The sequence below is a fragment of the Gekko japonicus genome, unplaced genomic scaffold, assembly GCF_001447785.1.
Source record: "Gekko japonicus isolate JY-2015 unplaced genomic scaffold, Gekko_japonicus_V1.1 scaffold542, whole genome shotgun sequence".
NCBI classification, from domain to species: domain Eukaryota; kingdom Metazoa; phylum Chordata; class Lepidosauria; order Squamata; family Gekkonidae; genus Gekko; species Gekko japonicus.
Window position 1 is genome coordinate 371076 of NW_015163104.1, and position 27422 is coordinate 398497.

General features: G+C 51.8%; 1 protein-coding gene across 1 annotated transcript in view; it reads right to left on the bottom strand.

The window, feature by feature from the left end:
• Positions 1–2985: 2985 nt before the first annotated feature.
• The window catches only part of LOC107106589 (zinc finger protein 135-like), a 110622-nt gene continuing 86185 nt past the window's right edge, over positions 2986–27422 (bottom strand). The window contains exon 8 of the mRNA XM_015406770.1: positions 2986–3301. Coding sequence (XP_015262256.1) covers positions 2986–3301 — 316 coding nt within the window. The remainder of the gene's footprint in view (positions 3302–27422) is intronic.

Sequence of the window (27422 nt, forward strand, 5' to 3'; positions counted from 1 at the left end):
TGAGTTCCCCTAGCTCTTTTTCTACGAAACCCCTCCCTGAGCAGTCCTCTGTTCCCTCCCCTGCACCAGTTGCTTGCAAGCCTCATAACAGTTCTGGCCCCTGGGCCTTATGTTTGACTCCCCTGTTTTAAGGAATCATTTAGTCTCTACAGTAGAAAAACAGTAGAACCATTAATTAACTCATGAGATGCTGAAATTGCAGCCGAATGCCCCTTGACGGAAGAGATCGAAAACCCCTCTCCTTTAGGGAGAGGAGGTGTTCAGATATTTGAAATATGTTACAGGTTTCCAGTTGAGAGGCTATGTCGACCAGCCCATATCAAAACCCGTTTCCATTTTTACTCATGATAATTCCTCATGGAAGGTTTACGAGCCGCTGTTAGAACTTCTGTCATTCTGTCTCTTAAGGAGGACTGGGGCTGATCCACCAAGTCTCGGGTGAAGTGAGTTGAGCCATGGATGCCAGCGGGGCCTAGCCGTAGAAGGTCGTCTTTCATGGGGGAAATATTGAAATGATTCCGTGACGGCTTCCACAGCAGTAGGAACCAGGTTTGTCTTGGCCATTGTGGAGCTATGGGAATGCAGGTTGTTCTGTCGGTGTTCAGCTTGGCAGTCACCTTACGGAGGGGGAAATGCACAGAACAGGCATCCATGCCGTGAACTTTGGAAGGCATCCCCCCGTGAAGCGTGACCCAGTGCTGCTCAGGAACAGAACAGCAGGCATTTCTTGTTGAATGAGGCCGCAAATAGGTCTACCCATGGAAAGCCCCATTCATGAAAGATTGGATGAAGGTAACGGTCCATGATTCCTGGGAAGCTCCTATGTCTCTGCTTAGTGTGTCTGCTACAATATTGGATCACTCTGCTATATATATATGGCTGTGAGGTATACTTTGTGATGAATTGCCCAGCGCCAATGCACTTTTCAGCCAAATTTTACTACACTACACTTGATCTTAGCCAAAAGGCCAAGAAGCGACAGAGCTTTTATGTTAGCTCGTTTTAATGTTCTTCCTTCGGCCGTATTGTATGGGAGGTTTAAGAAGATTCCCTATTCTAATAGGTTTTGTGTCTGTCGTTCGAAGGACATAGAAAGTATTGAACATGTTTTCCTGTGCTGTGTACTTGATTGTGATATCTGTGCAACTTATTTAGACCCTCTTCTTCACAAGCATGATGGCCAATCTGATCATGGTACGATATCTCATCTATTATCCACTCCTGACTCTGAGATTATTGAGACTGTGGCTAAATTTATTTGTCGTGTTGTTAAGAGGAGAGGGATGTTTTAAAAGCTGGGGTAATGTTCCCTTCCTTATTGACTGTGCATGTGTATGATGTTATGCCAATAAAGGTTATTGTTGTTGTTGTTAACCAAATTTTACTGTGTTAAATGGCGAAAACCACTTGGAAATGATCACTATTGAAAGTGGATCGTTCGGTGTGCGTGAAAGCACCCTGGCGGAGGGGAAAAGCCATTCTGTATATCCTTCCGACTGAAAAGCCAGAGATAAAACACTCAGCAGCAGCATTTCTTATTAAATTTAATCTTACACGTTAGAGAATCCCACACGGGAGAGCTAAAGGATGCCATGAGGATGAGAGAGCGGTCGTTTCCATCAAGGAGGTAGGAGAGTTAAGGGCAGAGGTCATTTCGGGGGGGATCGCAGTTCCCCCGGGTGAGGTTCAGGGGGCGGGGCACATGACGAAGCCCCGCCCCCTGCTTCCGGCCACCCCGCTTCCAGCCCTCATTCAGCCAGGAGGAGGCAGGAGAAGAGGGAGGGTAAGTTGCTTCCTCCCTGCCTCTCCCCACCCCTGTCTGCCTGGTGCCAGGGAGGGCCTTGGCGGGGCTTCCTCGCAGTCCCGCCGGCCTTGCAGGTCCACCGCCAGGCCCCTGATGTCAGGGGGTGTGGCATATGCTAATGAGTTATGCTAATGAGTTCCCCTAGTTCTTTTTCTACGAAATGACCCCTGGTTAAGGGTGGTAGTGCTGATGGTAGAACCAGACTTCTCACACTGCCCGAGCTACAGCAGGGACGTACGTTTCAAGCTCACGCATGCACAGTCGTGCTTTTGGGGGGCGGGCACTGGTTAAGCACCCCGCCTTTTGGCCCACACAACTCTGCTGCGACTAATACTTGGGCAGAAGTGGCTGGAAAGAAAGACATTTCTTCCCCAGCAGTAAAGGGAGACAAACTATAGTTGGGATGACGGGGCCGGTTCATTCTCAGACTCGCAGACGTGTTTCATCCCTCCTTCCCTTACACGTGGAGCTGAGGTCCCTAGTTAATGAAGTGTTCAATCTAAACAACAGTTCCGCAGGACGTCCAAATCCAACAAATCGGGGGTTCTCTCTCACCCATATAGGGCTGTAACCTGCGGCTTAGAATCCGGGGATTTCAGACTATAAAACCACGTATGTCGAAGCGCCCAGATTTCAGACACCAGAACTTAGGAAGTCCCTCGTTTAGCAGAGTCTCCAACTGTGGCTCTCCACACAAAAAGAGGATCGAGGTGGGAGGAAATGTGGGAGCCTGCAAACAAAACCGGCTTGTTCTCTGTGCAAAGGATCCAGAGTTGGTCTGTGATGTCTGAATATGACCTCAGTGGTGGAGAATGGGAAGGTATTTGGGGAAAGTAAGTCATCATGTGATTGTGGCAGATGTGCGGAAGAGAATGTGGGAGGAAAACCATGCAGTGGCATGAACGGTCTGTGCACGTGCATATGCGCATTCATTCATAACTGTCCCCTTCTCCCTTTGGCCCTGACCTCTCCACCCAGCACTATTTATTTATTTACTTGATTGATACCCCGCCTTTCTCATCACTGGGGACCCCAATTGGCTGACGTCATTCTTCTCTCCTCCGTTTTACCTTCACAACAACCCTGCGAGGTAGGCTAGGCTGAGAAGCTGTGACTGGCCCAAGGTCACCCAGCGAGCTTCCACAGCAAGAGGTGGGATTCGAACCTGGGTCCCCCAGATTCTAGTCAGACACTGTAACCACAATCCCATGCTGGCTCTGGTACGTGTGGAGTTCCTCTTGTTCCCATTCCCTCCCTCCCGTGTGGACCTTCTGATGGGCCAGCCACTTGTTCCTCCACCGGAAGCCTTTCCCGCACTGCATGCACTTGTACGGCTTTTCCCCCGTGTGAGATCTCTGATGGGAAAGCAAGCCGTCGCTCCGGCAGAAAGTCTTCCCGCAGTCGAGGCACTCATAAGGTCTCTCTCCGGTGTGGATCCGCTGGTGCCTGACCAGCTTCGCCTTGAGGCGGAAACTCTTCCCGCACTCGGAACATTCAAATACTTTCAGGTCTGTGCTTTGTAGCGATTTCGGCCGGGGGGGCTGCAGAAACGGCCTGGCACGCTCTGAGCCGCCGGGATGGTTCTCTTCCAGGCGGCGCCTTGAAGTTTCAAACGGTCCGGATTTGTACGCGTGAATTCTTCTGTCCGTTCCCATGCGTGGGTCCGTCATGGCTGCTCCCACGTTCCTCGGATACGGTGACGGCTCCGCGGACTTGGCTGGGGTCTCCTCTGGCTCCGCCCCTCGCCGCCCCTCAGCGTCATAGATTTGCTGACAAACCGCAGCCCAATATGTCCCCCCTCGTTGCATCCTGGGAAGCTGACGGCGGATTCTCACCAGCTCAGTCTTTTCCTGCTCAGGATCCATGCCGACTGCCTTTGGCTCCGCAACACCTGCAGCAGAGGAGAAAGAATCTGTTCCAGGTCCCTCAAGGACAGGTGGCAAGACACCTGGATAGCCCAGAGTAGCCCAAGCTAGCCAGAGCTTGGAAGCTAAGCATGGTCGGCCAGGGTGAGTACTTGGATGGGAAACCAGGGAGGGACATGGAGGGGCGGCGGCTCACTGGCAGAGCCTCTGCTCGGCATGGAGGAGATCCCAGGTTCAATCCCTGGCTTCTCCAGTTAAAAGCATCAAGTGGGAGGGGATGTGACAGACCTCAGCCTGAGACCTTGGACAGCCACTGCTGCTCTGAGCAGACTGCGATGGACCAAGGGTCTGATTCAGTGCATGGCTGCTTCGTCTGCTCATCGGTTCATAACCACCAAGGAAGACCAGGGTTGTTATGCAGAGGAAGGCAACGGCCAACCACCTTTGCTCATCTCTTGCCCTGACCCAGATGGCCCAGGATACCCTGATCGCGTCAGTTTTCAGAAGCTAAGCAGGGCTGGCCCTGGCTTGTACTTGGGTGGGAGTCCACCAAGGAGATCCGGGGTTGCTACGCAGAGGGAAACAATGGCAGAGCCACCTCTGGACACCTCTTTCCTTGAAAGGCCTACAGTAGACTCGGAGCGCCAAAATGTATATAGTTTAGCCAATAAAACCTGCTCCCCCTTGAATTTCGAGATTCCCCTTACAACAGGGATGATGGCTGCATATTTATCCTCTCTGCAGGTCCCTCAACAATGTAGAGCGTTCACCCTGGCCAGATGCAACGCCATGCCGTCCGCCATCTTATTTGGCAGATTCAGTAAGGTTTCCCAGCTGGACAGATACTGCCCATGCAGAAAGAAATGTGTGGAATCTATCGCTCATGTTCTCCTGCATTGGAACCTGTACATGGACATAAGGATCACATATTTACAATCTCTGTTCTGATGCTCTTAAGGTAAATAGACTTTTAAGAGCTCTCTGCCCGGATATCACAGAGAAGGTGGCTAAGTTTCTCTGTTTGGCTTTAAAGCTGTGCCAAAGGTTCTTTTAGAATTCTTATAGATGTGCTTTTAACTGGTTCTAAAATGTATAAATGGTTCTGATAATTTATGCCAATAAAGGCTCACTTGACTTGACTTGAGAGGCCTAGGGGGTCTCCATGAGCCGGAGGCGACTTGACAGCTCTTTCCACCACCGAATACTGGTCGTTGGCCCCAGGCCAGGGGCGGCTTTCCCCACTTCCTCAACGTTTCATGGTGCTTCTGTGCACTTTCCAGGCTTCTCCCCATTTTCCCCAAACCTGCTTTGGGGCAATGGTTTGGGAAAGAGGGCAACAAAGCCAGACTGGCAGCCATGTGGATGGGAAAGCAGGGATGTTTCCCACTTCCGCTGACATTTCTAGTCCCCACACCTCAGAAAGGATATTATAGCATTGGGAAAAGTGCAGAAAAGGGCAACTAGAATGATAAAAGGGTTGGGACATTTTCCCTATGAAGAAACTTGGGGCTCTTTAGCTTGGAGAAACGACGGCTGAGGGGTGACATGATCGAGGTTTATAAGATTATGCATGGGAAAGAGCAGGTAGAGAAAGAGGTACTTTTCTCCCTTTCTCACAATACAAGAACTCGTGGGCACTCCATGAAATTGCTGAGCGGTCGGGTTAGAACGGATAAAAGGAAGTACTTCTTCACCCAAAGAGTGATTCACACATGGAATTCACTGCCACAGGAGGTGGTGGCAGCTACAAGCATGGACGGCTTCAAAAGGGAATTAGATAAGCATATGGAGCAGAGGTCCATCAGTGGCTATTAGCCACCAGGTATAGATAGGGGCTCTGGGGCAAGTGATGCTCTGTCTTCTTGGTGCTTGGGGGGGGTCAACAGTGGGAGGGCTTCTAATGTCCTGGCCCCACTGCTGGACCTCCTGATGGTACCTGGTATTTCTGGCCACTGTGTGACACAGAGTGTTGGACTGGATGGGCCTTTGGCCTGATCCAACATTGGCGTCTCTTATGTTCTTATGACATCAGTGCCATTTTTTCCTGCCCCAGTTTCCCACACAGGCCGTTTCCCTCCTACCTACAGAGGGCTTCTTGGTTTTTTAAACTGTCAATCAAATATCATCAAAGTGTTATAATGTCATACTTATTTTATTGACTTTATTTCTACCCCACCGTTCTCCCTCATGGAGACCCAGAGTGGCTTAGTATCGTTCTCCTCTCCTGCGTTTTATCTTCACAACAACCTTGGGAGGTAGGTTAGGCAGAGAAGGTGTGACTGCCCCAAGGTCACCCAGTGGACTTCCATGGCAGGGTGGGGATTTGAACCTCTAGTCTCTCCAATCTTAGTCCGACACTCTAACCACTTAGCCACACTGCTCTCGATTCTCGGAGTCTCCCAGTTTTCATTTTCTGAAAAGTCTCTCTCCCCTTTCGTTGCAGGGATAGGCTTTAGGCTTCTAGAGACTGTTATTTGGCTTGGAGTTCCATCAGGAATAAATACAGTTATCTGCTATGAATCTTTGGAGGAGGAGGAGAAAAAGAAGAAGAAGAAGCCGATCTTGGCCGAGTTAGTCCTAGCCGCATACAGGAGAACAGAAATTGTAGGGAGTGGAACCCTGAGGAAGCCGGTATAATAGGATGTGATCACCCCAGGTGTCCAGTCATGATTCCCAGACAACCAAATCCCCCCCCCCGCCCGGTGCAAGGTTACCTGGGAAAGCCATGCTGTCATCGTAACTCAGGACACTGTCCGATTTCTCTTGTTCCAGCAGGGAGACGCTCTGAGGTTTGGGTATCAAGAGGCCTCCTTTGGATAACCGATCAGATTGATTAAAAAGAAAAAGGAAACTTGGTTTATTGAAGGGTGGGGGTGGGGGAGTTACTTGTAATATTACCGCTAGCCATGTTGTCTAAAGGGAACCTCCACATTCAGAGGCAGTAAAAATCAGGGGAAGGCCTCAGCCTCTCTGTACCCTGTCATGGGCCCTCCAGAGGAACTGGCTGGCCACTGCGTGAGATGAGATGCTGGACTAGACGGACCCCTGGTCGGATCCAGCAGGGCTCTTCTTACGTTCTTATTCGGCCTTTCTTCCGATTCTCAGACTCAAATGCTGAACGTAGCCAGCCAAGAATGAGGTTTTATAATAGAAGAGGGTCTACTCACAGCACTTTGCTTGGGGGAGGAGAGGGGGTTGTTTGCCCTCCAATCATGAGGCAACCCTAGCCAATTTGCCTCTTATAGGCCCCGGCCACACGTGCCAGAAAACGCGGGGGGGGAGGCGTGGCTTAGGCTTGACAAGTCCCCCCTGGGGGTGGGGAAATCCCCGCCCCAGAGGCCCGTTCCCCACCGCCAGCAGATTGGGCCCCGGGGGGAACCCTACCCCCAAAGCATAGGACGTGCCCAGCGTCAGCACGTCACCCGGAAGTGATGCAGCCACGCCGGGCGCGCCAAGGGCGGGGCCACGGTCATCCAAGGGAAAACTCGATGTTTTTTCCTCGGATGACCGTGGCCCCACCCCTGGCGTGCCCGACATGGCTGTGTCACTTCCGGGTGATGTGCTTGCGGTGTGTGCGCGCTCCCGGAGCAAGCCAGGAGTCCCCCGCTGCAGCTTAAGGTAGGACTTGGCAACCCTAACATGGCTATTTGCGCCGTTGCATTCTGATCCGCCATTATGTGATCAGACATGACAGTGGCGCACTGGGGTTTTGCCCTTCGGTGCGTGCTGCAAAGAGGACGGCCGGAGGGAATAGGTGCGCGCCGGCACGATCACACCGAACGAGTCCGTCTGCAGCCCGTGGCAAACCATTTGCTAGTAGATCTTTGCAGGTACTTTATAACTGCACATCTTCAGCAGCACACCACAGGTTGGCCATGGGTGCACTACGCTTGCCAGATGTTGCGGTGTGATTGCGCCCTGAAAATCCGCCCAGCATTCATGCCTTTCGCGCGGCAAATTCTCCGTGTGACCAGGGCCATAGTCTCTTAAACTCATGTGTCCCTTCCTCCTGACAGGCATTCCCCAGCTCTGTTAATATAGGGAGCGGCCTCACTTGTCTTCTGCTCACTGCCCAGGGTTGCCAACCTCCAGACCGGAGAATTTCAACTGATCTCTGGACTACAGAGTCCTTTGCCCTGGAGACGGTGGATGCTTTGGGGGGGGAGACTCTATGGCAGCGCCTCCCCGCCGAGCTCACTCCCTTCCCCAAACTTCAGTCTCTCCAGGCTCCATCCCAAATGTTCAGGCATTTCCTAACTGGGAGTTGGTAAACCTACCTCTGCCTTCCAGGGGACCTGTGTATCGCAACGGGTGCTAGAGGCAGATCTGAATTTCTGCCAGCTTCAATAGTCTCGCGAGGCAGCGGCCATTTTGTTTCTGGTTTCTTTATCCCCGTTGCCTCCGGGGGCGTTTCGAGGGCAGCGATGCCCGAATGAAGTATTTGAGAAACAAAAAGGAGGGTGGGGTGGAAGAAAGCAGGGGGAAGGCTACGGTTGCCAACTCTAGGCTGGAAAATCCCTGTACATTTGGGGGGTAGCGCTGCCAGGTCCCCCCGCCTGGGCCACCGACGGGGGATGGGGTGGGTAAGGCTGCCATCTGCAGGATGAGAAACTCCTGGAGATGTGGGGATGGAGCCTGGGGAGGACAGGGGCCACCTCAGTGGGGTCCAATGCCACAGAGGCCACCCACCAAAGCGTCCATTTCCTCCAGGGGGACTGATCTCTGTAGTCTAAAGATGAGTGGTCATTCCGGGGGACCCCCAGGGCCCGCCTGGAGGCTGGCCATCCCTGTTTGGGGGGTGGAGCCTGAGGAGGGCGGGGTCTGTGGAGCGGAGGGACCTCTGCAGGGCACAATGCCACAGACTGCAGCCTTCAAAGCGGCCATAATTCTCCAGCATAACTGAACTCTGGAGATCAGATGTCACTCTGGGAAATCTCCAGGCCGTACCTGCAGGTCGGCACCCACAGGGGAAGCCTTAATAGACTCTGCAAGTCACACCTCCCAAGAGCAACTGGTTTGGCCCCACAGAAGAAGAAGAAGAAGAAGAAGAAGAAGAAGAAGAAGAAGAAGAAGAAGAAGAAGAAGAAGAAGAAGAAGAAGAAGAAGAAGGGATTTATGCCCACCTGTCACTACCTTAAGGACTCTCCCTTCCCTTCCCCTCCCCACAACAGACACCCTGTGAGGTAGGTGTCTGAGAGAGCTCTCTCGAGGACTGCCCTTGAGAGAACAGCTCTGAGAGAACTTGTGATTGACCCAAGGTCACACCAGCAGCTGCATGTGGAGGAGGGGGGCATCAAACCCGGTTCTCCCAGATTAGGGTCCACGCTCCTGACCACTACACCAAACTGGCTTTTAAAACCAGTATCAAAAGGGGGCTTCCAGGAAAAGGCAGGGTGGGGATTTTAAGTTAACCACTGTACCATGCTGGTCCTAAGAAGACTTTATATCATGCAAGCACCCATTTTCTTTTCTATCAGACAGGGGGATGATACAGGCAGAGCAGCTTTCCTGTCCCCGGAAATGATTTACTTGAGCAGGTACAGTTGTATGGGATACAAAATAAGATGAAGAAGAGAAGAGATTGGATTTATATCCCGCCCTTCACTACCAGAGGGATTCTCAGAGTGGCTTACAAACTCCTCTCCCTTCCACTCCCCACAACAGACACCCTGTGAGGTGGGTGGGGCTGAGAGAGCTCTGAGAGAAACTGCTCCTTTTCAAGGACAGCTCTTGTCTGAACTATGGCTTGCCCAAGGTCACACCAGCAGCTGCATGTGGAGGAGTGGGGACTCAATCCCGGTTCTCCCAGATTAGAGTCCGCACTCCTAACCACTACACCAACCTGGTTATTTGTAGCGCATCAGAGCTTTGTGGGATAAATGATCCTCCCACACTGCAGATCCCACTGCACAGTAAGAAATGCCTGCCCCACAAAAGATGCTTACCTGAAGAGACGACCTCCCCAAAATTCTCTTGGGTGACTTCCCAGCGCAGAGGCTTCTCAGAGAGATTTAGGACAGTCTCCCGAACCTCATCCACCGAGACAGGCGCAGCTTTCGAACCCACGGCTCCCTAAAACGGCAAAGCATCCCCCACTCAGAAGTTGGGCCACTGGTATGTTTTTATCCTGCCTTTCCAGAGAACCTCATGGCGGTCTACGTGGTTCTGCCTTCCCTGTCTTTTCTGCTCAATAACTCTGTGAGGTAAGTGAAGCTGAAAGGGTAGTGACTGGCCCAAGGTGTGTGCGTGTGTGGGGGGGAGGTGCTTCATGGCCGAGTGGAGATTGAACTCGGGTCCCTCACATCACATCCCAGTCCAGTACCCTAATCACTACATTTTATAGCACACATCCCACATTTATGTGTTAGCTGGTTTAGGGGAGCGGCAGAACTGCATTTGCTAGGGCAGGGAGGGGCTCCCATGATGGACTGTATCTCCACACACAAGAATTCTCTTCATGTAGAGAACTATCATGGCGGGGAAAGCCTTCTAGTAGAGAGATCAAGATGGGTAGCCGTGTTAGTCTGTGTCTGTAGCAGTAGAAAAGAGCAAGAGTCCAGGAGCACCTTAAAGACTAACAAACTTTGTGGCGGGGGAGGAGCTTTCGAGGGTCACTGCCAATGGTCCCTCTAAGCTGTGGAGTATCGTGAGCAAATATTCTACTTTGTGAGCTACTAGCATTAAAGTAGTGAGCGAGCAATTTGGCTATTGCATAAATTAGTTTGCTCTGGAGCCATCTTTTGTGAGCGGAGATAAAAATATGTAAGCCAGAGGCTAAAAAACTGTGAGCTAGCTCACACTAACTCAGCTTAGAGGGAACACTGGTCACTGCTCACTTCTTCACTTTGCCTTCACTCCTGAATAGGGTTGCCAGCCTCCAGGTGGGGCCTGAAGATCTCCTGCTTTTACAACTAATCTCCAGCTGACAGGGATCAGCTCCCCTGGAGAAAATGGCTGCTTTGAAGGGGGAACTCTATGGCATTGTGCCATGCTGAGGCCCCTCCCCTCCCCAAACACCCCCAAAGTCTCCAGGTATTTTCCAACCCAGGGCTGGCAACCCCACTCCTGAAGAAGTGAGCAGTGACTCACAAAAGCTCATCCCCGGCCACAAAGTTAGCTAGTCTTTAAAGTGCTCCTGGACTCTTGCTCTTTTCTACTGTTCTAGTGACGATAACTGTTGTGTAGGGGAAGAACATTCTATCATATCAGCCTTTGGCTGGAATCACGGAGCACGACAACGGGACACCAAAGGCACTGACCGACATTTATTTTTATTTATTTATTTATTTAAAACTGGGATCCCCAACCTTTTTGAATCTATAGGCACCTTTGGAATTCTGACAGAGATCGATGGATGCAGGCACAAAATGGCTGCCGCAGGAGACAGAGCCAGCCACAAAATGGCTGCCACGGCTGATCTTCAGTCACACTGTGAAGATCCATGGGCTGCAGTGGTGGCTACTGCCAAAGCAATATTTTAAAAAATCTGGACAGCCTGTGAAATTTCCAATGGCCTGGCTGGGCAAAAGCCTCACATGGCCATGCCCACTTTCTAAAAACACTCAACGGGCACCAGGGCACTCCACTGGGGGACCCCTGATTTAAAGTATTCATTAGCTGCCTTTCTAACTTGTGGAACCCAGGGCGGTTTATGATCCAAATGAGCAATAATCATAAAAATACATTTAAAAAACTGAATTCAAAACCAAAATTTAAGATAGCCCATAAAAAGAGAAGCTACAGTAACCAAATACCCTCCTAAAACTGTCATGCCGTCCCAAGTAAAATATTGGCCTTATCCACTCCCACCAGGAAATGGAAGATTACCTCGGAGCCTCCTGCAATCTCAGATTAGCCTCTGGGGAAATCTCCCATTTCTTGGCTGAGGAGAAATTGGGAGGCAGTGGAGTGACGGCCCTCTAAGTCCCACACAGATGATAAAAAGGTAGGTCAGGTTGCCACAAAATAATGGGGCAGATAGGTAGAGGAGGATGAGATGTGGCCCGAGTTCTGCTGAGCTCGAAAGCTTGCACAGTGTTTTGTGTCAATTTGGTTGGTCCAAATAAAAGGCATTTACAAGGATTTTGTTCTTGTTTTTTGGATTTTGCAGGGACTGTTGTGACTGTAGAACTTCTTTCTGGGGAGTAGTGTGTGCGAAAGAGATCTCGGGGTAAGGGTGGACTGTAAACTAAATATGAGCAGTCAGTGTGATGTGGTGGCAAAAAAGGCAAATTCAGTCTTGGGTGGTATTAAGAGGGCCATAGCATCGAAATCGCAGGAGGTCATAGCCCCTCTGTATACTGCCTTGGTCAGGCTGCACCTTGAGTACTGTGTGCAGTTCTGGAGGCCTCACTTCAAAAAGGATGTGGACAAAATCGAGAGGGTGCAGAAGAGAGCGACGAGGATGATCAGGGGTCTGGAGACAGTTGGCAGCAGAGGACAGGACCTGGAGCAATGGGTTTAAGTTACATGCAGAAAGGTATCGGTTGGATATTAGGAAACACTTTTTCACGGTCAGAGTGGTTCAAAGGTGGAATCAGCTGCCTAGGGAGGTGGTGAGCTCCCCTTCACTGACAGCTTTCAAGAAGAGGCTGGATGAATATTTGTCAGGGATGCTTTCGGCTGGTCCTGCATTGGGCAGGGGATTGGACTAGATGGTCTGTATGGCCCCTTCCAACTCTATGATTCTATATGATTCTGGCTCAAGCCAGCCTCCCCTTTGCCGGTGACGGCTCCAGAGCTTCCTGTACCTCCGTTGGGCCAGCAGCAGCCGTTTCTTGTCTTTCAGGAGGAGGCGTCGGGCCGCAGATCTTTGGGACTGCCGTTCCCATATCTATGCAGAAGAGAGACACACCACAAAGGAAGATTAGTCCATCCTCCCATGGTACGACCCCACCCTAAAATCTCCAACATCAACCCAAATGCTTCCCCTCGTCCCGAACACCAAGCTTATCCATTTATCTAATTATTTGAAAGTAAGGTCTGTCGGTCGCTGCTCTGCTTATTGGATGCTGTTGGATCCTAGCTGCTTTCCGAGGATAGTTTATCTCTACTCCTCCAGCCGACATTCTAAGATCCTTTTATCTGGTTGCTAGGCTCCTATCTGATGAAGGGAGCCCAAGCATCGTGCTGGCCTCTCAGGTGACAGTGGACTCGAATCTATATCTTTTCTGCTGCAGACCAACACGGCTGCTCTCGGACACTATCTTTTATTTTGTAGTCAGTGGGGCTGGTTTTAGTGACAGAGTGCCTGTGCCCTTGCTGGGTATTTGACAGGGCAAACCTAAACAGAGTTTCTCCCCCCCCCCTCTTTCTAAGTCCACTGAAGTCAATAGGTTTAGAAGGGCATAACTCTACTCAGGGGTCATTTCGTAGAAAAAGAGGTGCAGGAGCTCATTAGCATAACTCATTAGCATAACTTATGTGCATGTGCCACACCCCCTGACATCACCAGAAGTGTGTCAGATGGCAACACCCACCGCTCAGGCTCCACTGGACTGTTTCAGATTGCTAGCTATTGCGGGGGGGGAAACGTGCAGATCTGCCCTCACAGAGGAGGGAGAGCTCGTACCTGAATAAAACTTGGTCTTAAGAAGTTTTCCACTAGACTGTTTTGGACCGGGGGAGGTGGGGGGGGCCTCTGCAACTTACCTGGCTGCTTCTTGCTCTGACTGAGGGCTGCTGGGAGCAGGGGGTAGAGCTTGTCGCATGTGCCTGCCCCCTGGGCTCTTTACTGCCGGAGCTCCGCTCCTGTGCGCTCCTGCAGGAAATGACCCCTGACTCTACTTAGGATGGCACTGTCAGGATCTATGTTACTTGTTTGTTTTTTAGATTATCTGGTCGCGAGCCGCCTGAAGACCCAGACTAGCTGAGAGGGCGGGAACAACTATTCCGTGGCCACTAATTCCCACTGTAAAAAGACACAAGAACCGAACACTCTAACCCAGGAGTTTCAAACTCATTTGTTATGAGGGCCAGATCTGACATAAATGAGACCCTGTTGGGCCGGACCATGTGTGTCATAAAATGTAATGCCAGGCAGCGGAGATATAAACTTTATAAAGGACACAAACACAAAGGTTTTTTTTACTTAAAATAAAAACATGCTTAAAACATTAGCACTCTTGCAATATTTTGTTTATTTAACAGTGTCTGATAACTGACACCTCTTGCTCTGAATTATTGCATAAAAATGTCTGTGCTGTTGCAGTCTTGAGTATGCTGTTCAGGTGTCTCTGTAAACTGCAAACCTGCGATAACGCAGCAGCAGCAGAACTGGAAGAAGCAGAAGACAGCCAGTGCCACTGCGGGCCTGATAGAAACCCTCTGGGGGCCTGATCCAGCTCCTGGGCCGCATGTTTGACACCCCTGCTCTAACCACTGCTCTGCACTGCTTTGTGGCTGCATGCTTTCTGTTTAGGGCTGCCAAATCCCGCCGGGGGGCGGATTTCCACCCGCTTTGGGGCCCGTGCACGCTGAGGACGCCGACCTGGAGCCCCCCGCCGCGAGGTAAGAACAATTTGGCAACCCTATTTCTGTTTTTTTCTTTCCTCCATTTCGCAACCTAATCCCAACTATATTATTTTGTAGAAGAAGAGGAGGAGGAGGAGGAGCAGATTGGGTTTATACTCCGTCCTTCACTACCCAAAGGAGTCTCAGAGAGGCTTACCATCTCCTTTCCCTTCCCCTCCCCACAAAAGACACCCTGTGAGGTAGGTGGGGTTGAGAGAGCTCTGAGAGAACGGCTCCTGAGAAAACAGCTCTGAGAGAACTTGTGGCTGACCCAAGGTCACACCAGCAGCTGCATGTGGATGGAGTCGGAAGTCAAACCCGGTTCTCCCAAATTACAGCCTGCGCTCTTAACCGCTATACCAAACTGACTGCCAACCTCCATGTGAGGCCTGGAGATCTCCCAGTATTACAATTGATCTCCAGATATCAGAGATCAGTTCCCCTGGAGAAACTGGCTGCTTTGGAGGACGGGCTCTATGGCACTGTACCCTGCTGATGTCCCTCCTCCCTCCAAAGCCTCCCCTTCTCAGGTTCCACCCCCCCAAAAAAAATCTCCAGGTCTTTCCCAACCCAAAGCTGGCAACCTTAGGAACTTTGCTGTCAGATTCAAATGCTATTGTACCTTGTGATCAGTTTCAAGGTTTGCTGCCTCTAAATAAGGAAATTTCTCAAATAGTACATCTTATGCCATATTAAAGGTAAAGATAAAGGTTTCCCTTGCTCGAAAGCCAATCGAATCCGACTCTAGGGTTGCGGTACTCATCTCCGTTTCAAAGCCGAAGAGCCAGCGCTGTCCGAAGACGTTTCCGTGGTCATGTGGCCGGCATGACTAGACACCAAGGCGCACAGAACGCTGTTACCTTTCCACTGAAGTGGTCCCTATTTATCTACTTGCAATTTCTTGCTTTCGAACTGCTGGTTGACAGGTTTATGCCATATTACTAGAAGGCAATTAGAGGGATCCTGAAATTTCGGCCTGCAAACAGAACCGAACTGCGCCCCCCCCCCCTTCCTGCAAATCAGTCAAAGGCCGCTGTTCCTGGGACATGGGAGATGCATGGAATGTCTGCCTTATTGATAGCCCAAGGTCACAGCTGCCTGCAAAGAATAACTGCTCAGACCCCTGGCAGAACGTACAGCCCCTCTGCCCCAGATAAACCAAAGGGACCTGGAAGATAAAAGGAAAACGAGGGGCCTCAAACCCATATTATCGCAGGTTTTCAGGCCTGGGGTCTTTCTTATCTCCTCCTACTTGTTCCTTTCCACAGGGAGTCGGGGATTGATCCAGGACCTTCTGCATGCCAAGGAGATACTCTATCATGGAGCCATGGCCCCTCCCTTTGCGGTCTCCATGACAACCATGGGCCTGTCTCAGCTAACAGAAGGCCCCACACGCGGTGCAGGCCACACTCTTGATTAGATCTTTGGCTCTGGGCTGGCAGAGGGCAATCTGAATGTGGGGAGGTAGAAGACATTGGTCGTGGACAGATCCGCACTTGCTGGGTTTCAGGGGCTGCCAAAACTCTGTGGGGGCAGGGGATCGATTAAGAGCAGAGGTCATTTCGGGGGGGATTGCGGGGGATCGCAGTTCCCCCGGATAAGGTACTGGGGGGCGGGGCACATGACGAAGCCCTGCCCCCTGCTTCCGGCCGTCCCACTTCCGGCCCTCATTCAGCCAGGAGGAGGCAGGAGAAGAGGGAGGGTAGGTTGCTTCCTCCCTGCCTCTCCCCACCCCTGCCTGCCTGGGGCCAGGGAGGGCCTTCGCGGGGCTTCCTTGCACTCCCGCCGGCCTTGCAGGTCCACCGCCGGGCCCCTCATGGGGCTCGGCAGTGGAGCTGCAAGGCCGGCGGCCGGGACCGTTGGGGGCGGGGTGTGTGGCCTTATGACACACTTCTGGTGATGCCAGGGGGTGTGGCCTTATGACACACTTCCGGTGATGTCAGGGGGTGTGGCATATGCTAATGAGTTATGCTAATGAGTTCCCCTAGCTCTTTTTCTACGAAACGACCCCTGATTAAGAGGATCCACCGCGGTAGCCTGATGGATGTGGTTCGTTTTTAGATGGCCTTAGGGGATTTTTCCTGCTGGTGTGGTCCACGTTCCTTTCGGTGTCCTGGCGTGGGGAAACAACCCAGGCAATTGACATGAATGCACCTAGGCACCTTCTCTCAGGTCTAAGAGCCAAGGTAGCCCCTTGGTTTACTGAGGGGCTGTGGACAATGAAAAGACAACGGAGATGGCTAGAGAGACAGTGGAGAAAAACAGAAGACGATGACAAAGAGGAGGAGGAGGAGGAAGACGAAGACAAAGAAGAAGAGAAGGAGGAGGAGGAGATTGGATTTATACCCCGCCCTTCACTCGGAGTCTCAGAGCGGCTTACAGTCTTCTTTCCCTTCCCCTCCCCACAACAGACACCCTGTGAGGTAGGTGGGGTTGAAAGAACTCTTTTGAGGATTGCTCTTGAGGGAACTTGTGACTGACCCAAGGTCACACCAGCAGCTGCACATAGAGGAGTGGGGAATCAAACCCGGTTCTCCCAGATTACAGTCCGCACTCTTAACCACTACACCAAACTGGCTTCACTACATAAGAAGAGCCCTGCTGGATCAGACAAGTGGTCCATCTAGTCCAGCATCCTGTCTCACACAGTGGCCAATTAGTTCCTTTTGAGGGCCAATAACAGGGCAGAGAGGACGAGGCCTTCCCTTGAGGTTGCCTCCTGGCTCTGGAATTCAGAGGTTTAGTGCCTCTGAATATGGAGGTTCCCCTCAGTCACCACGGCTAGTAGCCACTGATAGACTTGTCCTCCATGAATCTATTTCGGGATGAACCCAAAAAGGCACACGCTAGAGGTTATTTGCAAGCCTACCCCATGGCTGTGATGGCAGCAAAGAAACTATATTTCTCCACCACTGTTGCCTCCAAAAAGTGTAGACCTGTAGAACTCTTCTGGGTTCTGGCAGAAGGCAGACTGCTCTGCAGCCCACTGGGATCGTTTGTTAAGCACTTTGTGGATAAAACCTCTCCCATCCATTTGGACTTGGACTCTACATTAGCAGCAACAGGATCAGATGGTCCTAGGGTGCCCATTTGTCCAGTTGTGTGGTATACCTTTCAGTTCCTGCAGTCCGAGGATATGGACAGGATTCTTGGAAGTTTGAGATTTGCCACTTGTTTGTATGACCCTTGCCCCTCCTGGCTGCTTAAGTCTACTGAGGGGGACCGGCGGATTCGGTCTGGGAAACAGTCAAACCTCCCTGAGGGAGAGGGTGGTCACCCCTGCCTTGAAGCCGGCAATGGTGAGTCCACCCCTAAAGAAACCTACTCTGGAATTAGGAGAGAGATCAAGATGGGTAGCTGTGTTAGTCTGTCTGTTGCAGCAGCAGGGGTCATTTCCTGCAGGAGCGCACAGGAGCGGAGCTCCGGCAGTAAAGAGCCCAGGGGGTGGGCACATGCAACAAGTCCCGCCCCCTGCTACCATCAGCTCCGGGCCACAAGGAGCAAGAAGCAGCCAGGTAAGTTGCAGAGCCTTCCCCCGGTCCAAAACAGTCCAGTGGCACCTTTAAGACCAAGTTTTGTTCAGGTACAAGCTCTCCCTCCTCTGCGAGGACAGCCCCCCCCCAGCTAGCAATCCAAAACAGTCCAGTGGAGCCTGAGCGGTGGGTGTTGCCTTCTGACACACTTGTCAGGGGTGATGTCAGGGGGTGTGGCATATGCAAATAAGTTATGCTAATGAGTTATGCTAATGAGCTCCTGCACCTCTTTTTCCACGAAATGACCCCTGGGCAGCAGGGAAGAGCCAGCGTCCGGGAGTACCTTCAAGACTAACAAAATTGGTAGCAGGGGAGGAGCTTTCCTGAGTCATGGCTCACTTAGTGAGTTCTCTGCTCACTGCCACAAATTCTGTTCATCTTTCAGGTGCTCCTGGACTCTTGCGCTTTTCTTCTACTTGGAACGACTACCAACGAAGGTCAGAGCAGAAAGTGGCGAAGCAGGACGACAGCTGAACATCGGGAAGACAAAAGTAATGACTCCTGGGGAATTATACAGCTTTAAAGATGATGATGAAGAAACTGAAATTGTTCAAGACTTTCTATTCCTTGGCTCCATCATCAACCCAAAGGGCAGCTGCATCCAAGAAATCAGAAGGAGACTGAAACTGGGGAGGGCAGGCATGAAAGAACTAGAAAAGATCTTTAAGTGTAAGGATGTGTCGCTGGTGGCCAAGATCAACCAAATTCATGCCATAGTATTCCCTGTTACTACGGATGGGTGTGAAAGTTGGGACAGTGAAGAAAGCTGACAGGAAGAAAATGGATTCCTTTGAAATGTGGTGTTGGAGGAGAGTTTTATGCAGGGCTATTTTGGGGCAGGAACGCACAGGAACGGAGTTCCGGCTGGCTTCCAAGTTGGCCACACCCAACAGGAACTCATTAGCATAATAGGCCACACCCAACAGCAGAAACTCATTAGGATTGGCTACATTAGGGGTGTGTGGCCTAACATGCAAAAAGCCCTGAGTTTTGACAACAAACAAGGTAAACAGAATAAGAAGCAAAAGGTGGGTGTGGCTGGATGAGCACACTTCCGGTAACATGGGGGTGTGGCCTAATATGCCAATGAGTTGTGCTGTCAGGGGTGTGGCCTAACATGCTAATACGTTTCTGCTGTTGGGTGTGGCCTATTATGCTAATGAGTTCCTGCTGGGCTTTTTCCACACAAAAAGCCCTGGTTCTATAGATACCGTGGACCGCCAAAAAGACAAATAAGTGGGTTCTAGACTAAATCAAGCCTGAAATTTCCCATGAACCTAAAATGGCTAAACTTCTTCACCCAAAGAGTGATTAACACATGGAATTCGCTGCCACAGGAGGTGGTGGCCGCTACAAGCATGGACGGCTTCACGAGGGAATGGATAAACATATGGAGCAGAGGTCCATCAGTGGCTATTAGCCAGAAGGTATAGACAGGAACTCTTAGTCTGGGGCAAGTGATGCTCTGTATTCTTGGTGCTTGCAGGGGGGGGCAACAAAGGGCGGGCTGATAGACCTCCTGATGGCGCCTGGTATTTTTGGCCACTGTGTGACAGAGTGTTGGACTGGATGGGCCTTTGGCCTGATCCAGCATTGGCTTCTCTTATGTTCTTATGAGGCTGTCGTACTTTGGTCACATTATGAGAAAACAAGAGTTACTAGAAAAGACAATGTTGCAAGGAAATCTGAAGGCAGGAGGAAATGGCTTGACATGAGATGGCAACATGAGATGGCTTGACTCAATAAAAGAAGCCACAGCCCTCAGTTTGCAAGGCCTTAGAATGGCTACTAACACTAGGACGTTTTGGAGGATGTTACTTCATAGGGTTGCCATAGGGCGGAAGTGTCTTGACGGCGCTTAACACACACACACACACACACACACCAAACTGAATATCAATCCCGACAAAATGTAGATGCTACTGATGGGGGGGAAGGTGTGACCCAGGAAATGGGATATCTCCTATTGTAGATGGGTTGCACTCTACCTAAAGGAGCAGATTCATAGTTGGGGAATGCTCCTGAACCCAGGCCCCCTGTTAGAGAAGCAGGTGGCAGTGACGGCCAGGCGTGCATTTCAACCGGTGTTCCCTCTAAGCTGATTTAGTGTGAGCTAGCTCACAGTTTTTTAGCCTCCGGCTCACACATTTTTGCCTTAGCTCAGGAAGGATGGCTCCAAAGCAAACTGATTTATGCAGTAGCCAAATTGCTCATTCACAACTTTAATGCCAGTCGCTCACAAAGTAGAATTTGTGCTCACAAGACTCCACGGCTTAGAGGGAGCATTGATTTCCATGACTTCATCTGGAGAGCCAACTGCTGTGAGATCTTGCCACTGTGGTGTACGCCCTGCACTGAATTTAGATTAGATTACTGCAGTGTGCTCTATGTGGGGCTGCCCCTGAAGACTGTCCAGAAGCTACAATTGGTACAGAATGCTGCGGCCAGAGTGCTGACTGGAGTTGGGTCATAGGTACCATATCACTCCAGTCTCGTTCCATCTACACTGGCTCCCTATTTGCTTCTGGGTCCAACTCAAGATGCTGGTATTGGCACTGAAAGCCCTTTATGGCTTGGGCCACCCTACTTTAAGGGCTGCCTTCTCCCATATGACCCGACTCATCCACTCCAGGCATCTTTGGAGGCTCTGCTTCGGGTGCCCTGGCCAACTGAGGCCAGACGAATGGCAACTCAAGAAGGGGCCTTCTCGCTCACGGTGCCGAAACCTTGGAATTCCCTTCCCAGGGAGATTCCCCTGTCTCCCTTCACCAGAGGGTGAAGATTTTTTTGGTTTAATTTGGCATACCCCCCCAGTGACCTTCACGCCCTTCTTAGAGGCTTCCTGGTTGGCATACCCCCCATCAACTCTTACTGGCCCTCCTCTCTGGTTGTTTGGTGAGCCAGTTTGGTGTAGTGGTTAAGTGCACAGACTCTAATCTGGGAGAACCGGGTTTGATTCCCCACTCCTCCACTTGCACCTGGCTGGATGACCTTGGGAAAGCCGTAGTTCTGACAAGAGCTGTTCTTGAAAAAAGAGCCGTTTCTGTCAAGAGCTCTCTCAGCCCCACCCACCTCACAGGGTGTCTGTTGTGGGGAGGGGAAGGGGAAAAGAGTTTGTAAGCCGCTCTGAGACACCTTTGGGTGTCTTCTTCTTGTTGTGTAAATTGACACATTTCATCAAATTGTATAAATATTTTAAAAGCCATTCTAATGCTTTAAATGTCTTATTGTTTGGACGTTCGCCTCCTTGGGGACCATATTTGGGCAGAGAGGCAGCATAGAAATGTTTTAAATAAATAAAAGTCTTTTCCCAGTACAGCCTCCCCCCCCGCCGCCAAAGCAGGATGGGTCCCAATCAGGGGTCATTTCGTAGGAAAAGAGGTGCAGGATCTCATTAGCATACTTCATTTGCATAATTTATTTGCATATGCCACACCCCCTGACATCACTGGAAGTGTGTCAGAAGGTAACACCCACCACTCAGGCTCCACTGGCCTGTTTTGGATTGCTAGCTATTGGGGGGAGGGACGTGCAGATCTGGCCCTGCAGAGGAGGGAGAGCTTGTACCTGAATAAAACTTGGTCTTAAAGGTGCCACTGGACTGTTTTGGACTGGGGGGCCGGGGGGAGCTCTGCAACTTACCTGGCTGCTTCTTGCTCTGACTGAGGGCTGCTGGGAGCAGGGGGTGGGGCTTGTTGCAAGTGCCCGCCCCCTGGGCTCTTTACTGCTGGAGCTCCGCTCCTGTGCTCTCCTGCAGGAAATGACCCCTGGTCCCAATCAACCCCCTCCCAGGTCTGGGCCCATGATGGTCTTGGGCCAGCTGAGCCCATTCCTTTTGCTATTTGACAGCATGGCCTCACAAGTCAGTCCTTCCTTACCCATTGAAATGATTTCCACATCATCCGTCTCGTCCTGGATCTGTCCCCGGGAGGAACCCAACGGAGCCTCTTGTGCCTCCAGGGAATTTACCGGCCTCTCTCGCAATGGCGCCTGAAACAGCAACGGAGATCGACAGCTATTAACCCCAGTAACGAAATGGAACCTCTATGTTCAGAGGCAGTGTACCTTTGAATACAAGTTGCTGGGAAGCAACCCATCGGTAGAGGGCTGTCACCTTCATGCCTTTCTCAGAGGCTTCCTCGTTGGCTAATAGGCAGAGGAGGCAGAACTCAACGAACCTTTGTTCGGACCCCGTAAGGCAATTCTAATACCACTCTGGGCTTGGAGAGGGAAAACTGGGAGAATAGCTGGTCTGGTTATAGAACAAAGTTGGAGTCCAGTGGCATCTTTGAGACCAACAAAGTTTAATTTGGGCCTGACCACAAAAGCTTCTACCCAGAATTAAACGTTGTTGGTCTTAAAGATGCCACTGGACTCCAACTTTGTTCTGTTGCTTCAGACCAACACGGCTGCCCCACCTGAATCTGGTCTGGCTGTGGTTAGCGTACTCATGCTCTGCCTTTTTGCACTATGCCGCTCAAGGTGGGTTGCACGGGGCCCCTGCAGCAGCCGTTTTGTCATTGGCTCCACCTCCCATGGGATCCATTTTGGAATCGCCCCCACAACACTCTGTCAGAATTCCAAAGGTGCCCACAGGCTTTAAAAGGCTGGCGACCCCTGGACTAGGCCAGCGATCCTCAGTGCGGTGTCCGTGGCCAGCACAGCTAGGGTTGACAGACATCCATTGGCAACCTCAGGGACCTTTTGGGGGCTGAGTTTAGTAATGCTGTTGCAATGCTGTTTCCCCCCTGCATTTTGCTTCCACTGCCTCGCTGAGTAGCTGCAGGAGCCTGCAGCCCAAGGGCGGGAGCGCTGGCCACCCTAACCACAGCCCCCGCCAGCCACTGGCTTCTTCTTCCAAAGCATCTCTTCCCCACTGTGAATAACCAATACCGGCAGGAAAACCCAGAAACAATGGACTTGAAAACAGAGGAATGCTTGGCTTGCAACTCCCCCAAATTCTGTGACTGGGTCTAATGCCCCATGGCAGGGGGGATGAGGGATCACCTGTCCCCAATGGGCGTTCCTGGCCCCCACTCAGCTGGCCGGTGGTGGTGGGGGATGGTGCAAAAACCAGGTGGGTGTCAGCAGCCTCCTGGCGTGCTGATGTCACTTCCCATGTGCCCAGAAGGGATGTCAGAACGTTGCTTGAGGACACTCTGGAATCGTCAGTGACATGCTGACGTCACTTCTGGGTGCACAGGAAGTGATGTCAGCATGTTGCTGGGGAGGGCCCACTCAACCACCTGGGGCAAGTCTTCCCTGCCCCCGCCAGTTGACAGGAGGACCCGGCAACCCGTTACGCACACACCCTCCCAGGACTGCCTTGGCCTCCCAGGTAGACTGCATCCACCCATCACCAGATACCATACTATTGTCATTCACAGATGGAGTGTCCTGTGCGGACAACCCAGGGCTATTTTTGGGCAGGAACGCACAGGAACGGAGTTCCGGCTGGCTCCTGAGTTGGCCACGCCCAGCAGGAACTCATTAGCATAATGGATTTATAATGAGGCGGGAGTACGGCGCAAGACGTTTGTAGCTCCATGGCAGAGGGGATGAGGGATCACCTGTCCCCAATGGGTGTTCCTGGCCCCCACTCAGCTGGCCGGTGGGGGTGGGGGGATGGCGCAAAAACCAGGTGGGTGTCAGCAGCCTCCTGGCGTGCTGATGTCACTCCTCATGTGCCCAGAAGTGATGTCAGAACGTTGCTTGAGGACACTCTGGAATCGTCAGCGACATGCTGACGTCCCTTCTGGGCGCACAGGAAGTGATGTCAGCATGTTGCTGGTGAGGGCCCACTCACCCACCTGGGGTAAGTCTTCCCTGCCCCGGCCAGTTGTCAGGAGGACCCGGGAACCCGTTACGCACACACCCTCCCAGCACTGCTTGGGCCTCCCAGGTAGACTGCATCCACGCATCACCAGATACCATACTATTGTCATTCACAGATGGATTGTCCCAGGGCTCTTTTTGGGTAGGAATGCACAGGAACGGAGTTCCGGCTGGCTCCCGAGATGGCCACGCCCAGCAGAAACTCATTAGCATAATAGGCCACACCCAATAGCAGAAACGCATTAGGATTGGCTACATTAGGGGGTGTGTGGCCTAACATGCAAAGGAGTTCCTGCTACAAAAAAGCCCTGGGTTTTGACAACAAACAATGTCAACAGAATAACAAGGGAAAGGTGAGTGTGGCTGGATGACCACACTTCTGGTAACATGGCGGTGTGGCCTAATATGCTAATGAGCTGTGCTGTCAGGGGTGTGGCCTAATATGCTAATAGGTTTTGCTGCTGGGTGTGGCCTATTATGCTAATGAGTTCCTGCTGGGCTTTTTCTACAAAAAGAGCCCTGGATTGTCCTGTGCGGACAACCAGTTTCAGTTGCAAATGGCTGCTGTAGGGCAACAATAGAGTAACGTGAGGCAAGAGAGCCACATTCCCTCTGCATAGCCAGCGGTTTAATATGCATTCTGCCCCCTGTTGGAAACTCTGGGCATGAAATATATAGACCCCTGCCATATCCCGGTCTCGCCCCGCAGCTCCGGCGGCAGGATGGCCAGGAACTGCTCCAGGATCAGCAGCTCCAGGATCTGCTCCTTCGAGTGCCTCTCCGGCCTCAGCCACCGGCAACAAAGCTCCTGCAGCTGGCTGTAGATCCGGCGCGGGTCCTCCACCTCCCGGGAGCGGAACTGCCGGAAGTGCTGGCGCAGGGTCTCCATGCGGTTGGCTTCCCTGCGCAAGATGGCCGCCTTCACTTTCCCATAATCCTTCCTGTCTCTGCCCTCCAGGGTACCAAAGGCCTGCTGGGCTTCTCCGCTCAGTGCCGGCAGGAGCCGGACCACCCACTCTTCCCTGGGCCACTGGCAGGCTTGGGCCACTTGCTCAAAGGAGGCCAGGAAGGCTTTGGCGTCTTCCCATGGTTCGGGCTCCAGTGGCAGTGAGTTCCTCAGTCCCAAACAAGGAGGCTGCTGGTGTGTCTTCAGAAAGTCCTGCCACTGGCCGTCCCAGTGGGGTTGAAGCCTCTTGCGCTGTCCCCATTCAAGCGCTTCTGGTGCTGTCCACCCCGAATGGTCCATCCTCCATTCAGGCAGAACCGCACGGAGGACATCTCGCGGGCTCTCGAGTCCCTTTTCTAATCCTCCTGCATGATGGCCGCCTTCCATTTTCCCCCTTGCCTGTAACCCCTCCCTCTCTAACACAGGTCTGCCTGAGAGAAATTGGATCCTCTCAGAAATCCTCCTGGTGGGAAGGACCGGGCTCCTGCCTTCCTGGCTGACTCGAGATTAGTCCAAAAAGCTGGCCTTGCCCAACGTCGGCAGGGTTTCTCATCCCAGGGACCTCCGACACAGAGTTTCCACCAAGACCATCCTCTGAGGCGATTCTTGCTTTGCCAGGTGGCAGGTAGGACTCCCTGAAAATATCAGAACAGAAAGGCCTAAAAGCCTATTCGTGGCTCTCCTCCACTATCAAGATCTCTGCAACAAAAGCCAGGTGCTGAGGGTAAAGGGGAGGGGCAGGGAGGGGGGCTTCTCGGGCAGACTTGACAAGACCTCCACAGGAGAAAACAGGGAGACCGTAGTAAAACTCTTGTTTTCACATTAGATTACCCAGGAGGCAGTCAAGTCTCCAGGGGAGGCCTCCTTCTGAAACTGCCAGACTGGAATTCATATGCAGATTTGAGCCGATCAGCCTTGGAAGCCACAGGATCTGGGAGCGGTTCGCTCATTTCAGAATTTAAACAGGAGTCCTGGGGCGACTTAAAAGGCGAACAAAAGGCTGAAGAGAATTCAACAAGATGGGCCGCCTTGTTAGTCTGTCTGTAGCAGCAGAAAAGAGCAAGAGTCCAGGAGCACCGTAAAGACTGACAAATTTGTGGCAGGGGAGGAGCTTTCCAGAGTCACGGCTCACTTCTTCAGATACCTCTCACGAAAGCTCCTCCCCTGCCACAAGTTTTTGTTAGTCTTTAAGGTGCTACTGATGCTGGGGAAAGATTGAAGGTCAAAGAAGACGGGGACGGCAAAGGATGAGATGGTTAGACAGTGTCATAGATGCAACGAACATGAAATTGAGCAAACTTCAGAGGACAGCGGAAGACAGGAGGGCCTGGCGGGATCTGGTCCATGGGGTCGCGAAGAGTCGGACTCGACTGTGCGACCGAACGACAAAGGTCCTACTGGAGTCTTGCTCTTTTCTACAAAAAATTAAATAGGAATTTTGGACAGGAAGAACAAGACCTTTAGGTTCATCAGAGGGTAGCCAGTTTGGTGTGGTGGTTAAGTGCGTGGACTCTAATCTGGGAGAATCGGGTTTGATTCCCCACTCCTCCACTTGCACCTGGCTGGATGACCTTGTGCAAGCCATGGTTCTGATAACAGCTGTCCTTGAAAAAGAGCAGTTTCTGTCAGAGCTCTCTCAGCCCCACCCACCTCACATGGTGTCTGTTGTGGGGAGGGGAAGGGGAAGGAGTTTATCAGCCGCTCTGAGACACCTTTGGGTAGTGAAGGGCAGGGTATAAATCCAATCTCTTCTTCTTCTTCTTCTTGGTCTGGAGAATTTTAGTGGTGCCAGCCTCCAGGTGGGACCTGGGGATCCCCTGGAATTACAGCTCATCTCCAGACTACAGAGATCAGTTCCCCTGGAGAAAATGGATGCTTTGAAGGGTGGACTCTGTGGCATTGTACCCTTCTGAGGTCCCTGTCTTCCCGAAGCTTCACCCCAAAATCTCCAGGCGTTACCCAACCTGGATCTGGCAATCCTATCCCCCTCTTCCCTGCTGGTGGTCGGGAGGGACCTGACTTGACAGGAAAAAACACACACACACACCTGTAAGTGAGCCCTGCCCCAGATGGACCAGGTTAGCTTGATCTCATCAAATCTCAGAAGCTAAGCAGGGTCCGCTCCCTTAGCATTTGGATGGGAGATCTCCCAGGAAGCCCAGGGTCACTATACAGTGGCAGGCAATGGCAAACCATCTGTGGCTCCGGTCACACGGGCCGGAAAACGCAGGGGGGAAGCGTGGCTGTTTGCCTCGGGGCAAAATAACGCACGGTTGCGCGAGCAGACGTCCCGTGGAGGTCCCGTGGGTAGGGGGGAGGGGCCGATCACAGGACAATCCTGCGGCGCTGCAAAGAACGGGGTTGTGGGTTTTTTGTAAACTAAAGTGTGCGCATGCTCCGTTGGGTCCTTGTGCGCATCCGTGGAGACTTTGAAAAAAAAACCTTTTTGCAAGGGGACATGGGCGAGCGCCGGAACTACCACTGGAAACGCGATCAGACGCCCGCCCATGCCCCACGTACTAGTTTTTTACAGCGCATCTTCGGAGTGAAGCCTCGGGTGAGCCACGGGAGCTCTACACTTCCCAGATGTAGTAGTGAGATCGCGCCCGGAAAATCTGCCTATCTTCCGTCTCTCTAGCGTGCCTAATGCTTCGTGTGACCGCAGCCTGTGAATGTCTCTTGCCTTGATAACCCCATCATAGGGTTGCCATAAGTCAGCTAAGACTTGATGGCCCCTCACACACAAGTTAGAAAAGGTTGCCTTTCTACTGACCATCTGACCTCTGACAGGTCTTGATCTTAAGTGACGCCTCCTTCCATCCCATGGATTTAAACTGTTTTGTGCAGTGTAATCCGCCTCAGAGTCTCAACTAGAAAGATGGACTATAAAAGATATCAATCAATCCTTGGAACACAAGAATTTGGGT